This window comes from Grammomys surdaster, unplaced genomic scaffold, assembly GCF_004785775.1.
Source record: "Grammomys surdaster isolate TR1022 unplaced genomic scaffold, NIH_TR_1.0 125635, whole genome shotgun sequence".
Taxonomy (NCBI): Eukaryota; Metazoa; Chordata; class Mammalia; order Rodentia; family Muridae; genus Grammomys; species Grammomys surdaster.
In genome coordinates, this window is record NW_021620473.1 from 819,403 (window position 1) to 833,639 (window position 14,237).

Below are 14,237 nucleotides of genomic sequence, written 5' to 3' on the forward strand. Positions count from 1 at the left end.
TGTGTGTGTGTGTGTGTGTGTGTGTGTCTGAAGCTGTGTGTATGAATGTGGACACCTATGAAGGCCACAGGCAGCAGATCCCCTGGATCTGGAGTTTCAGGCAGTTATAAGCCACTCTCTGTTGGTGCTGGAAATTAAACCTGGGTCCTCTTCTGCAAGAACAGTGTGTACTCTTAACTACTAAGTTATCTCTCCAGCCCCCCAAGCCTCACAAATTTTAAGTAATGAGCTTAATTTGCCAGATGTGGTGGCGTAAGTCTTTAATCCCAGCACTTGTGAGACAGATGTGGGCAGATATCTTTGAGTTTGAGGTCATCTAGTCTACATAGTGAGTTCCAGAACAGTCATGACTATAGAGAGAGACCCCGATTGAGAAAGGGGGAGGGGAAGACAAACAGAGACAGAGACAGAGAGACAGACAGAAAAAGACTGAGAAAGACAGAGACAGACAGAGAGGGAGACAGATGGACAGAGACAAACAAAGAGAGTGTGCTAATTTAATATTAAAAAATACTAGACAAACAGTATTTTAGCAGTAGGCTAGTTGTATACTTGTCTGGCTTTCATTTATAAATTGGGATTACAAGCAGTGTACCTGTTTTAGGGCATTTCTAGCCCTAAGTAGGTGACGGAGCTTCAGACTCTGGCTGTGTGTGTAAACAAGAACACTGGGGTAATAGTAGACCTTTAAAAGGGGTGGCTATGGGAACTAGGGGTGCACGGCTTCCATGAACAGAAAAAGAACAAAGGACAGTGGGAAGTTTGAAGTTTATCAGTTTATCTCCCATAGTACACCTATATTTTTGGCACATTCTAGTGGATGGGGATATTTCTCCATGCTAGAACATGTGCCAGGCATGCACAGGGCCCTTGGGTTCAATCCTCAACAAAAATGGGGAGAGAGGCATGTTTTCTTCCTGGTGGTGAAAAGTGGCCGGATCACTCCAGGCCTTGATGAACAACAACCAATGTTACTGGCAAGGTCTGAGTAAGCCAAAGCAGCTATGGCCAGAAACCTCCCATGCAACCGGCCACTGGTTCAATCTGCTTGACAAATACAGGGCCTGGGGGAAGGGTTGGGAAAGTACAGATCTCAGTCAAGTGTTGAAATAATGATCAATGAAACCTTTCATGTCGGAGGATCTGAGCTGCGAATCAGAAACCTAGAGGGTAGACACAGCTGCTTGGCACCCATTCCTGACGGCCTCACACTCACTGTTTCAGAGAGATCCGTGTCAAGAGGATTGTGGAGGGAGAGGGATTGTCAGTGGTATCATGGTTATGCTTTACTTGCTGGTGCTGTGCTAACTTACCCATACCTTTTTGACGTAAGTCTGAATGTCCAAACCACCCAGCACTCTCCAGCATGTTTCTGGTTGGACCCTCACTGAGAAATGGCAGACCCTCCTTTGGGGCTTTGAATATTTCATCTTTCTGGGCTCAGTCGCTCTCTCCACGTGTGGCTGTTGAATTATTTAGAGTCAGTCTGCTGGCCAGCTCTGCTCCTCAGCTGCTTGCTTAGCAGGCCATGGCAAGCGGCTCAGATGTGATGGGTGCCACTCCTGATGATTGGATCAGCTCTGATTTGTATGTCAAGGTCCCAGACGGACACCGAAGGGAATGTCACTGCCGAGTCCAGCTCAGCGGGTGTGAGCATGGAGCCCAGCCACTACACCAAGAGTGGACAGCCTGCTCTGGAGGAACTCACTGGTGAGTAGGAGCCCTGGATTGTGTGGTTGCAGGGGAAGAAGGCCCTCCCTCACGCAAGCACCTGCTAGGGCAGGCTGCCAGCGCAATACAGGAATCGAGCAAAGTTACTCTCTTCTGTTATTTCTTCCCTTTCCCCCTTTCTCTCTCCCAGCCTCTTCCTAGCTCCCCAGAACTATAACTAAATCTCTTACTTGTGGGTGTGTCTCCTATTCGGGGCCTGGACTACGTTAATGCTTAGCTTTGAGTCACACTGTTTACCCTTCATATAAAGTTGCTTTTTGACAACAAAAAATTTTAGAACTCTAAAATATTGATTTTTTTAGTTTTATGGTTGGCTTGGCAGGTAAGAGCACTTATTGCTTTCACAGAGGCCCTGGATTAGATTCCTAGCACCCATTTTGGCTCACGACCATCTTCAATTCCATTTCAAGGGGGGGTGGTCCAGTGTTGATGTTGTACCATTACATTCTTTGCTTGCATGTATATGTGTGTGGCACACATATGTTTGCATGTATGTGGTCACAAGTGTCCGTGTAGGCTCACATATGTGGAGGCCTGAAGTTGATATCAGGCTCCTCCCTTGATCTTTCTCCATTTTATTTTATTTATTGAGACAGAGTCTCCTGCTGAAGTCAGTACTCACAGAGTCATTCCAGCCAGTCTAGTTTGCCCCAGGGATCCCCGTCTCCACCTCTCAAGTGCTGGGATTATATGGTTTTTATGGGAGTTTGTGGAATCTGAACTCTAGTCTTTGCACTTTGACAATACCCCACTCCACAATGTTACATTATTAAGTTGAAGAAGAAAAGAAGAGTTAGAATTCATTCTTGGATGAATTCTGCCTGTGAGCTTCTCCACCAGCCTACCTATGAACCTATGACTCTCTTTTTAAATATGCTTTTAATGTGTATGTTGTACCCTCATATATGTACATGTACCACATGTGTGCCTGGTGCCTATGGAGTCTAGGAGAGGGAATTGGATCTCCTGGAACTGGATTTATAGGAGTTATGGTGTAGATGCTGGAAACAGAGCCCATGTCCTCTGGGAGAACAGCCAGTGTTTTGTTGTTGTTGTTGTTGTTTTGTCTTGTTTTGTTCTGTTTTTTTGCTGAGACATTTCTCTAGCCTCATTGCCACCCCTGCTTTTAAAGGCAGGGTTTTATGGTGAGATGGGATTAGTTAATGGACGTAATTGGAAAATCTGTGCCTCACTACTGCACCCAGAGTGATAGAAAGCTTTGGTGCCTTTAAATCAGTCTTATGTACAATAAATGGAGTTAAACCTACGATGAAAGAGATTGGCAGCCCATGAGGAAGGCTCTCAGGAAAAGGTAGGATAGACCTTTTAGCATTTATGAAACCCTAGGTTTGATTCCCTCTACCAGATAAACCTGGTGGCACACACTTATAATCCCAACATCTGGGAGGTGAAGGTAGAAGAATCAGGAGTTCAAAGTCTAAGACAAACATAGGCACACACATACGTATGTACTTTAAAGATTTGGGTGGCAAATTGAAGTTTGAACACAGTTCAGACTAGAGAAACGTGTCTTGCAAATTTCTCTGGATTAAAGGAAGTAGAAAACTGAAAACAGTTATACTTCCAGATTTTGCTATAGTAATTTTCTTCTATAATAAACACGTGGATAGGGCTGGTGAGATGGCTCAGCAGCTAAGAACACTGGCTGCTCTTCTAGAGGTCCTGAGTTCAATTCCCAGCAACCACATGGTGGCTTATAACCATCTATAAAGGGATCTGATGCCCTCTTCTGGCATGTGGGTGTACATGCAGACAGAGCACTCCTACATTAAAAAAATTAAATAATTACATGGTTATCATTTCTTTACCCCTATACTCCAGACATCACACTCCCAGGCCAAGGAACTTGTCACCTACCCCAGGGGTGAAGCTTAATTCTGTGACATTTATTAGATGATCATCGGTCTATTAAAAATAGTGGTTGGAAGTTCTACTCAGTGTATAATGTAAATGCTACTTGTAACTGTCACTTGATCTATTTTCAATAGAGAGATTTCTTTTAAGGTATTGTCCATCCCTTAGAAAGAATTGCAGGCATTTAAAGACCCTTGTGAGTCTCTGATCTCAGCTCTCTTGAAGCTTCTACAGTGAGGAAAACACCTTTTATTCTTTTTTGGGCCACTTTATGCATATGAATGTTTATGCCTGAATGTGTATCTGTGTGCCATATACATTCCTTGTGCCTGCAGAGGCCAGAAGAGGGAGTCAGTTCTCCTGGAACTGGAGTTATGGACAGTTGTAAGCTACCAGGAGGGTGCCAAGAATCAAATCCAAGCAACAAATGCTCTTAACTGCTGAGCCATCTCTCCAGAACATACTTAAATCATGTTTAAATCATACTTAAATTCATTTCTTAAATCATGACTGTAGTTATTTCCTTTCTCCTCATCCTCCTGTAAAGTCAGTTAAAAGAACATAGCTAAAGAGCAGAAGGCAGGGCTGTGTCCAGAGGCACTCAGCGTCTTAGCCTGTGCTCAGTGTGCTCTTAAGACACCGGAAGCTATGAGTTCTATTCAGACATAGGAATGCAGGTCGTGCCCTGCCCCACAGCTATGCTGCTTTTCAGTGGCTTCTGCCAGCATTCATCAGGGGCTTGTGATGGGCACAATATGACGAACTACTACAGTATGTGAACAGTAGTGACGGCAATAACCCATGTTTCCCCCACAACTGTCTTTGGAGACTGGTGCAGTGACCATGCTCATTTTAGAGGCCTGGAATCAGAAGGTGGGGGAGACCAACTTCTCCAGATCTGACCACACAGCTGCTAGTCAATAGCACATGTGCTGGAAGCAAGGAGAGGGAGGCAAGCTTTCCTCTGCAGGTTATCAGTGATGAGCAAATGCAGGTGGGTTTGCAAGGCACTTTGTATTACCCAGAGAAGCAAAGGAGCACTCACATTTTCTTATGGGCAGAAAAAGTGGTCCGAGAGGTGGGGTCAGCCCTGGGTTGCACATCTTCAGAAGGAACCTCTCTGAATTTAACCCCTTCATTTGGGCATCTATTCATTTGTGCATGCATGCAGACACACAGACCTACAGGTATCCATCCACCCATCCAGCCTTTTGTCCAGATATATCCATCTATCCATGTATACATGTATCTACCTACCTATGCATACAAAGAGACTTGCAGGTGTGCATCCACCTATCCATCCCATCCGTGTGTGTGCATGTGTGTGTGTGTGTATGTTTGTATTCACAGATCCATCCATGCATCCATGTATCCATGCATGTATGATGCATCTATTTATCTATGCAGACAGACAAACAGACATGTAGGTATCCATCCATGTGTCATCCATCATCTATTCATCATCTATCTCTGCATGCGGTGCCAAGTCCTTACAGCAAACAAGAGACTGGACATAGATCATTACTGTCCCCCACTTGATTGCTGTCCTTAAGAACCTTACAGTCCAGCAAGAGTTAAACTGATCTTAACCCTTGCTTCTCCAACAGAAGACCCCGAGGCTCGGCGGCTTCGGACAGTAAAGAACATCGCAGACCTACGACAGAATTTAGAAGAGACCATGTCCAGTTTACGGGGAACTCAGGTTACACACAGGTATGGGCAGCGCTGAATTGCTTTGCTGAAAGAGCTTGCTGGAAGCTCCTTCTAACTCTGCTTCTCTCTGCCCGCCGTGCCACCCACAAAGTGGTTTGGTTGAGAGTGGAATAGATAACCTTGTTCTCAAGTGTGTTAGAATTCACAAAGAACCCAAGACAATATACAAAGCAGAGGGGATGAAAATTAATGTAGACAGATACCACCCCAGAGCACAAGGTTTCCAAGTTCACTGCCCAGAGGAAATCGCTCCAGCCCCATTTAAAACTTTATTTTACTTGAATTTTTCAAAACTACAGCAAGCCGTTGGAAGGAGCAGGTGAACTATGTTTGACCCATGTGACAAACTGAGTAACTTGAATTCCTACCAGGTCTCCTGATACACAACACGATATTGTTAGTCATGCACGTGTATGAAAGATGAGAGAACGTGTTTATAAAACTTCGCTCTGTTTAAACTATAGTTTTGTTGGACGGAATCTCAGGGTTGTTTTCCTTGTTCAGTGAGACCCTTAAGGAGGATGTAATGTGGGCACTCCTCCCTGATTTTGGCAGAATGAGGTCTCACAGTTTATTTTTGGCTTTGAAAATCAAAGAGTCCCTGGCTGCCCGCTGGGCTCCCAAGGGTTCTCTGGTTGCTTCTCCAGTTTCACTTTCTTTGGTAAACGTATAAAAGGAGGAAATGTGGGGCTTTCCTGCTGTATCTGTTACTCCGCTCCTTGCAGTGACTAAATACCTAAGGAAAGTGACTTAAAGAAGAAAGAAGTTTTTTTTGGTTTTAGCTTAAAGGGATATAGTTCATCATGTGGGGGGGGGGGACGGCGAGGAAGCAGAGACAGATGAATGCTGGTGCTTGGCTCAATTTCTTCTTTTCGTTCAGCCTGGGACACTAGCTCATAGAATGATGCCACCCACAGTCAGGGTGGGTCCTCCCTCCTCAACCCGGTCTAGAATCTCCCTCACAGATAAGCCCAGAGGTGTGTCTCCCAGAGGTGATTCTCAATCATGTCAAGCTGCCAAGCCATACTAACTGTCAAACCCGGGAGGGAGGGAGGGAGGGAGGGAGGGAAGGAGGGAAGAAGGATAGATATTGATAGATCAGGGTTTTAGCCACTGTGGGTTCTGTCTTCAGAACCCTAAGGTCTAAGATATGAAAAATTGAGATCATTTCCAGGGTTGGAGACAGAGGATGGGACAAAAACAGCCACTGGCATCAGAGGGGAGGAAGTACCTTCCTCACCCGTCAGGTATCTGAAGGATGTAGATGCTGATGTTGGTCCTGGGACTTCATGAATAGGCATGAGTCTATCACCCTTCTTTGCACCTAGTCCAGTATTGACTCTGGGACATTAGGGAGGGAGAACAGGGTGTGACGTTTTAGGAGTGCCACCTCAGGCTGTTGTAGCCAACCCTTGAAGAAATCACAGCACTCTAGAACAAATAGGTCAGAGGGTCCTTTGTCACTAATACACAAGTTAAGCATTTTCTGTTTCCTGAACTGGAAGGGAGGTTCCAGCTTTCTAGCTGGATAAGGCTTTGCACTTTGTGTGTAATTAAGGAGTCAGTGAAGCGCATGATATTACCACATTTTATTTATTTATTTATTTTTTATTTTTTTGGTTTTTCGAGACAGGGTTTCTCTGTGTAGCCCTGGCTGTTCTGGAACTCACTCTGTAAACCAGGCTGGCCTTGAACTCAGAAATCCACCTGCCTCTGCCTCCCGAGTGCTGGGATTACAGGCGTGCGCCACCACTGCCCGGCAGTTATACCACATTTTAAAAGAGAACATTCCCAGTAGGATTTCCAGAACTTGAAGATAAACACATAGCTTCTCCTTTTCCTTGTTAATAAAGGAACACGCCTGGTGTTACTTGGTGCCTGCTGTTTTATCCTGCTTTGTAAATGAGTCTTTTTTTCCCCTCAAGTTCAAAACATTTAAAACCCATCTAACACGTGCCCACTGGGGGTCTAACCCAGGTCGGTTTTATGTTTTCAGTACATTAGAAACTACATTTGACACCAACGTCACCACAGAGATAAGTGGCCGAAGCATCCTCAGCCTCACAGGAAGACCCACTCCTCTGTCCTGGAGACTCGGACAGTCCAGCCCCCGGCTCCAGGCAGGAGATGCCCCTTCAATGGGCAATGGGTATCCACCTCGAGCCAACGCCAGCCGCTTCATCAGTGCCGAGGCAGGCCGCTATGTGTACTCGGCCCCTCTGAGAAGACAGCTGGCCTCTAGGGGCAGCAGCATCTGCCATGTGGATGTCTCAGACAAGGCAGGGGATGAAGTAGACCTGGAAGGCATCAGCATGGACGCCCCTGGCTACATGAGTGATGGTGATGTCCTGGGCAAGAACATCCGAACTGATGACATCACTAGCGGGTAAGTACACAAACAGGAAGGCCTGGCCCTCGCGTCTCTCTTGCCTGCCTTTACTAAGAGGTCTCTAGAGCTGATGCTGCCTCAGCTGTAGCTACACCAGAGGCTCCACAGTGTGGTAGGGAACACTGCTGGGCTGTGATTCAAAAGAAGTGGGTAGACAGACTCAGCTGGGGACCCACGAAACTTTACTATGTAAACATATCTGCTGCCTATGTCCCTTATGTGCCTTGCTCTGGGTAACTGCCTGACTGGTGGCCTAGCCTCCTGGCCTTGTGTGACCTGGCTGTTTCCTTCCTCTCAGAGCTCATGCATCTCCCCTCAGCCTCCCACCTCACTCTCCTCTGTTGCACTTCCTCTCTCCACCCTCCGTTTCTATTACCACTTTCCAGCCCCACCTTTGCACTGTTTCTGGGCTTACCTTCTGTCTCCTTGGTTTCTGTGGAGCCTCCTCCCACTGGACATTGCATTTGAAAGGATGTCTTGTCCAGTCCCCTCGCCACTCCTACATCCCATGGTGGGCTCTTTTCTTTATGTAAAGTCACCCTGAGGATGAGTTGATACATAATTGTCTCCCTTCCCCTCCTACTGTGCTCTCTGAGTTCCTAGTGCAGTGTGCATCAGAGCTAGTGAGTACTTCTGAATGGGTGAGCACATGGTTGGATGGCTAGAGGGAGAAACCAAAGGTCTCTTTTTCTCTGTTTTTTCTCTATGATGCTGCACCTGGGGGTGATTCATAAGCATCAGAGTATATACCCAGTGTACAAGAGGGAGGAGGGAGGGGGTCTACTTGTGGCTTCACTTTCAGGTATGTCATAAATGTCGTTTACATCTCTTTATTTTGCCTTACCTGAGACTTCATCCATTCCCATGCCTTGCTCTGAAGTTTCCTAAGACCATTTCCACCCTTAATGTCCTAGCAATGAAAATTACAGATAAGTAAAGTCAGGGCTAGCAACCACATACGTTCGCCATAGACATGGGATGTAGAACCAGTGGTGTCATGTTAGTCATGGCTGCAACCGCTGCTGGCTTCCACAAACTGAGCTGTGCTTGTATGTGTTATCTTGCTCCATCCTAAGGGTAAGCAATGTCATAGTTCTTGGCTGATAAATGAAGAAACTAGAATGAGAAGGCAAAAAAGCTTACAAGTGGTTATGTACCTGTTAAGAGGCAGAGCCCAGGACTAAAGGGACGGACGGTCACCATCAGTTAAGAGCGCACACCGTTTTTCCTGAGGACCCAAGTTCAATTCCCAGCACTCATGTCGGGTAGCTTACAACCACCTGTAACTCCAGCTGCAAGAAATCCAACACCTCCACCTCTGTGGGTGCCTTCCCTTGCTTATACATGCCTACACTCGGACACATAATTAAAAATATATGGTTTAGAAAAAAAAGCTTGGTGGTGGTGGCATACCAGTACCTGGGGAGCAGAGGCAGGTAGATTTCTGTGCGTTCCAGAACACCCAAAGTTACACAAAGAAACTGTCTCATAAAACTAAAATATATAAGTAAGTAAATAAATATATATATAAATAAATAAATAGGCCAGGCCCAGGGAAAGTAGCTCCAGAGCCCACTGACTCTAACCACTGTGCTACACCATCTTGCCAGTACCTTATTGCTGTGCTGAAATAGTACGACTACTACTCTTTTTATTATTATTATTTTGCATACATATTTTGCCTGCATATACTTCTGTGTACCATGTGTGTACTGATGCCTGCAAAGGTCAGAAGAGGACCTTGGACCTCCAGGACTGATGGTTACATTGGACCCCCTGTTACAGATGGTTGTGAGCTACCCACAAAGGATGCTGAGAATCAAACTCAAGTTCTCCTTAAGAGCAGCTGGTGCCTTCAACCACTGAGTCATCTCTTCAGCCCCAACTACAAATAAGCACAAGCATACTGCTGGGGAGGTGGCTGAGTGGGTTAGGGTAATTGCTAGAAGATCTGAGTTCAAATCCAGCACCCACACAAAAAACCGGGTATAGATTTGTGAAAGTTAACTTGGCAGTGTGGGGGAGAAGAAGGAAAGAGGGTCACAGAGGCTTGCTGTCTACTGTCCTACCTTGGCTCAGTAAGGGACCCCGTCTCAGAAAGTGACAGCAATTGCCTGTCATTGCCTGACATTATCATATATACAAGTATGTATTCTCTCTCTCTCTGTCTCTCTCTCTGTCTCTCTCTCTCTCTCTCTCTCTGTCTCTCCCTCCCTCCCTCCCTCCCTCCCTTCTTCCCTCCCTCTCTCCTTCCCTCCCTCCCTCCCTCCCTCTGTCTTTCTGTTCCCCTCTGTCTCTCTCTCTCCCTGTCTCCCTTCTTCTCTCCTTCTCTGTCCCCTTTTCTCCCTCCATCTTTCTTTTTCTCTCTCTCTCTCTCTCACACACACACTAAAAGATATTTAAAAAGAAAAAATATAATAAAAAAATTTAAAGCGTAGGCATATAGATGTTTGGATTTTGTGCTGAGATTAGGAGAGCATTTTAGGTGGTAAAACCTTCAAAACCAAGAGCTACTAAATTCTTAACAACCTTAACAAATTTCTCCCATCTAGAAAAGCTTCAAAGACCAATGTTCTGATGAACAGTCTGGCATAGTCTGGCCAAGTCAGCATCATTGTGTGTCTCCAGCTTTCTGTGAACACTAGTGTATACATAAAACTGAAGTGCACAGAGTTTAATCTTTTGCTGTTGTTTAGGCAATGTGGGCATCCAGCACAGCTGACCTCCAGTTGGTGATTACCCGTTCTCGTTATGATATACGAGCCCCCATTCTGGTTCCTCTGAGGCTTCTAACCCTATGACAGAGAGCTACTTCCTTGCTATTTCTGGATAGTGGGCTGAGTTTGACCGAGTGTTAATAATGGCCACAAGGTGGAGACATGTGCACACTCCAGGCCGAAGCTTAGCGATGTCCCAGGGAGAAGCCCTGGTTTCCTTCATTAGTTAATTAGTTCCTTTGGAAAGCTGGTGCCTTCAGCACTTGAGATAGGACTTACAGGAAATGTAGGTCATGCAGAAGCCTAAGCACAGCCCTGTGACTGAAACCCAAGAGCTTTCCCTCTGTATGCTTTCTACTATAGGAATTTCCAAACCAGAGGAGGCAGCCTAGGTGATAATTAATGCTCTTTCTACTGGGAACTTTCTGGAACATTTGCTAAGCCTGCCTCCATCTGTGCAAATACACTTAGGATTCTCCTGTGAGGTCACGTCAGCAGATCAACTTTACATGCCAGTGTCTAATGTCTTTCTAAGCCACTTTTTCTTATCTTAAACTGACATAGTCGTGAGTATCAGGACTGGCCGCTTTTCCTGCTCTCCAGAATCTGCTCAACGTGTCACTTTTGAGGCAATGGATGGAGTGGACATTGGATGGATGAGAGGCTCCATCAAGGGTGTAAGCGCCATGAAGCCTCTTGTGAACCCTGTGATGGCAAGCATACCATCTAAGTTCCCTAGACTTTCCAGCCACCAGATGCATATCTTAACCTTCTGGACGACCTCTCTTTGAGGTTGCATCTTGTTACAGATGTTTATCTAACAAAGATACAACATTTCCACTAGGGTCTAGATGTCCTATCAGCCTGTAACATATGGGGACTTAGAAGCAGTGCACTGACAAGCTTGTATCCAGCTGTTCATAGCCTCAATGCCTGAGTAATCTTCATCGGGTTACTTTAGGCTCTTTAAGGAAAATGTTTGCAAAAATTGACAGCAAATGTGTTCATGGAAGTTAGGTCTAGTTTCTGAAAACCTGTATCTTTGTTTTTTACGTGATACTGGGCCCTGGCTCGGTGTAACAACTGTTCTTCATGTGTAGCTCATGTTCTTTACGTGTGCACCTCACCCTGACATTACTCGTCACTGTGGAGTCTAGCTAAGAGCCGCATGGAGAGGGCAGTTGTCGCTCTGTGTGTTTATTACACCCTAGTGTGTAAGTATTATCTGACACGTCATCATCTGACCCCTCTGCTTCTTCTATCTGATAATTTGGGTCTTGGTTATAATAGAAAAGAAATTAAACGACAGAAGAAGGGATCCCTTAGCAAGTCTTGATGTTCTGAGTCAGTCCTGTGCTCTGATTCTAAAACTTCAGAGTGCCATGTGGCACAGAATAAAATTATAAGGGCAGATTTAGCATCCATATGTTTCAAAGAATTTTTTCCCCTTTTTCAAAGGCAGCACTGGGTTGTATGATCTTCTGAAGTATAAATATACATCCCTTCCTGGAAAATCAACCACTTAATCTTAACCTCAAAAGTTCTCTCGCTCTCTTTAAGAACCTTTGATGGCTTCTGTAGCCTTTGAAAATGGCTCTGAACTGAGTGTAGATCACTCTCAGCGGTTTATTCATCTGTCTCCCATGACTCACTCAGTTATGGCCCCTCACGCAGTCTGCACTTTCCTGGCTGGGCCAAGTGTGCCATTAGCACAAGTGAGTCCTGTGTCTGCAGTGTTTGGACCACGCCACTTCTCCGTGTGGTTCCTTTCCCTAGCAAGCCTGTCCGGCTGTGCTGAAAAACACCACCTCATAGACATGCTCCCCTAACAAGGGTCTGCTTCTGTGTTTCTGTTGCCCTTGGCTCATCCCTCATCCCTAAACAACCAGGCAAGCCTTTCTCAGGTGAGTGCTTGAGGACTGGCTGGCATCACAACATGGGCTAATAGGCTAAGAACAAAAGAGACCAGAGATTTAATCCCTGCTCTACTACATGAACTGAAACAAATTTTTAATATTAAAAATTAGAGATGGTACTTGGTACCAGGCAAAGAATCAGAAGCACTCAAGTCTGCATGTTCATAGATACATGTATGTATGCATAAATAAGCCTGTGTGTTTTCTCCATGCTTCTAGAAGGATAGTGCCTATCACTTGCCTAAATCCAGAGAGTAGTGCATAATAGGCATTTAGTGTCTTGTAACTGTTGGTGCTGCCCACCCTGGCGGACCTCCCAGTAGTCCTGGTCACCAAACACATAGAGGAAGCCAGCTTGGCCTGTGATGTCATCTAGTGGCCAATATGGATATTGCTGTACCCCCATTGCCTTTGAGTGGTACAGTCATGTTAAGGTGGTGGTACTACAAGGAAGGTAAAGCAAGGAAGTTGCTACTCAGCTATGGCTAATCAGCATGGGAGAGAAGGCACTAGCACCCTGGTCTTCAAGAATGACATCTGCATAGCCTGAGTTCCCCTGCTCGGTGTCAGGCAATCAACAGAGGTGGGCAGTTTTCTCCTGGGAGACATAGTTCCTAAAAATATCAAGGAGCCTGCCCCCACCGACTGGCTTGTAACTATCAATACTTTAGGACGTACCTCAGAGAGCCCAGGCTGATATCATAAAGTGCCTTAGACTTAGGTTTTAAACAGCGGATGGGTTTCAGTGAGGCCTCTCTTTCTAGTGTAACAATGGCAGCCACATCTTTGCATGGCAAAGAAAGAAAATGCTTGTGATTTTCCCTTCTTAGAAGGATGCCAGTCCCATCCTGAAGTTCTGTTCGTAAGACCTCATGGAGGCTAAGTTACCTCCCTTCCCGGGAGCCTATCTCCTGGTACCAGCACAAGCATCCAGTCTATACAGGGTGTTTCTGCTTTCTAGCATCAAATACATGAGCCACATCTTGGCTTCGCCTCCCTCATCAGGGCCAAGACTCCTGTTCTTTCAGATCATCTGAGACTGGAAGTGTCTGTGCCAGCTGTGGGAGTGCCACCTTAGAGCTACTCTGCGTGTGCCTGTACATGTGTGCCCATGATATGTATACACATCCCTATGCCTAGACGGGAGCTCTACAGAGGGAGACAAAACCATACCTGCCACATGCGCTGAAGAATAAGGTCACATCTGTCTTGAATGCTCACACACCTTCATTGGTTGACACAGTGGCAAACCCAGAGTGAACAATTCAAAATGAATGAATGCTTCAGTTGGCCTTTAGGACAAAAGACCAGCCCCATTCTCCTGCATGAGTATGTGTTGGATGTCAAAACCCTTTTGAACCTGGGGCCCCAGCCACCTGCTCTTGCCTTCTTAGCTTCCCCTGTGCTGTCAATGACATAGCACCCCGGCAATGACAACAGGAAAGAGAAACAGCACAGAACGGATCAGGACGTTTGCCCAGTGAGCCCTGGCACTGGGCAAATTTCCCCCCCCCCCCCTGCACTGAATGTCATAGGGCTGTTGGTTGGTTGAGGTGTCTTTCCCCAGGCAGCCAGCAGGTGGCATCAGGTCTTGTTCATTGCTTGAAAGGCTCTTAACCTGCTCCTCCCCACTGTCTTTTTAGGACTGGCCTCAAGTGACTTGCCAGGCTGTTGCAGGCAAACTGATAGGAAAGGAAGCCTATGTATGCTAGTCCCAGAAGCCAAGATAAGTGACTTGTGGGGAGGCTGTCCCTGAAAGACCCTGCTTCAGCCAGTTTCCAAGATGGCATGGCAGAAATCTCTGATTTGGAAAAGACCCCAGCTTGGAACCATTAGCTCCAACTAATCATATGGTTGGTTCCTCTGACAACCAGCTGCCATCCACAAATAGCTCAG

General features: G+C 45.9%; 1 protein-coding gene across 3 annotated transcripts in view; it reads left to right on the plus strand.

Annotated features, from left to right (window-relative positions):
• Nav2 (neuron navigator 2) overlaps nucleotides 1-14,237 on the plus strand; it is a 245,947-nt gene that overhangs the window by 93,472 nt on the left and 138,238 nt on the right. For 2 of the 3 annotated variants that reach the window (XM_028787457.1, XM_028787459.1), the window contains exons 7-9: nucleotides 1,598-1,710; nucleotides 5,214-5,319; nucleotides 7,316-7,705. In XM_028787457.1, coding sequence (XP_028643290.1) covers nucleotides 1,598-1,710; nucleotides 5,214-5,319; nucleotides 7,316-7,705 — 609 coding nt within the window. The remainder of the gene's footprint in view (nucleotides 1-1,597; nucleotides 1,711-5,213; nucleotides 5,320-7,315; nucleotides 7,706-14,237) is intronic. The other variant, XM_028787456.1, reaches the window with a different exon arrangement.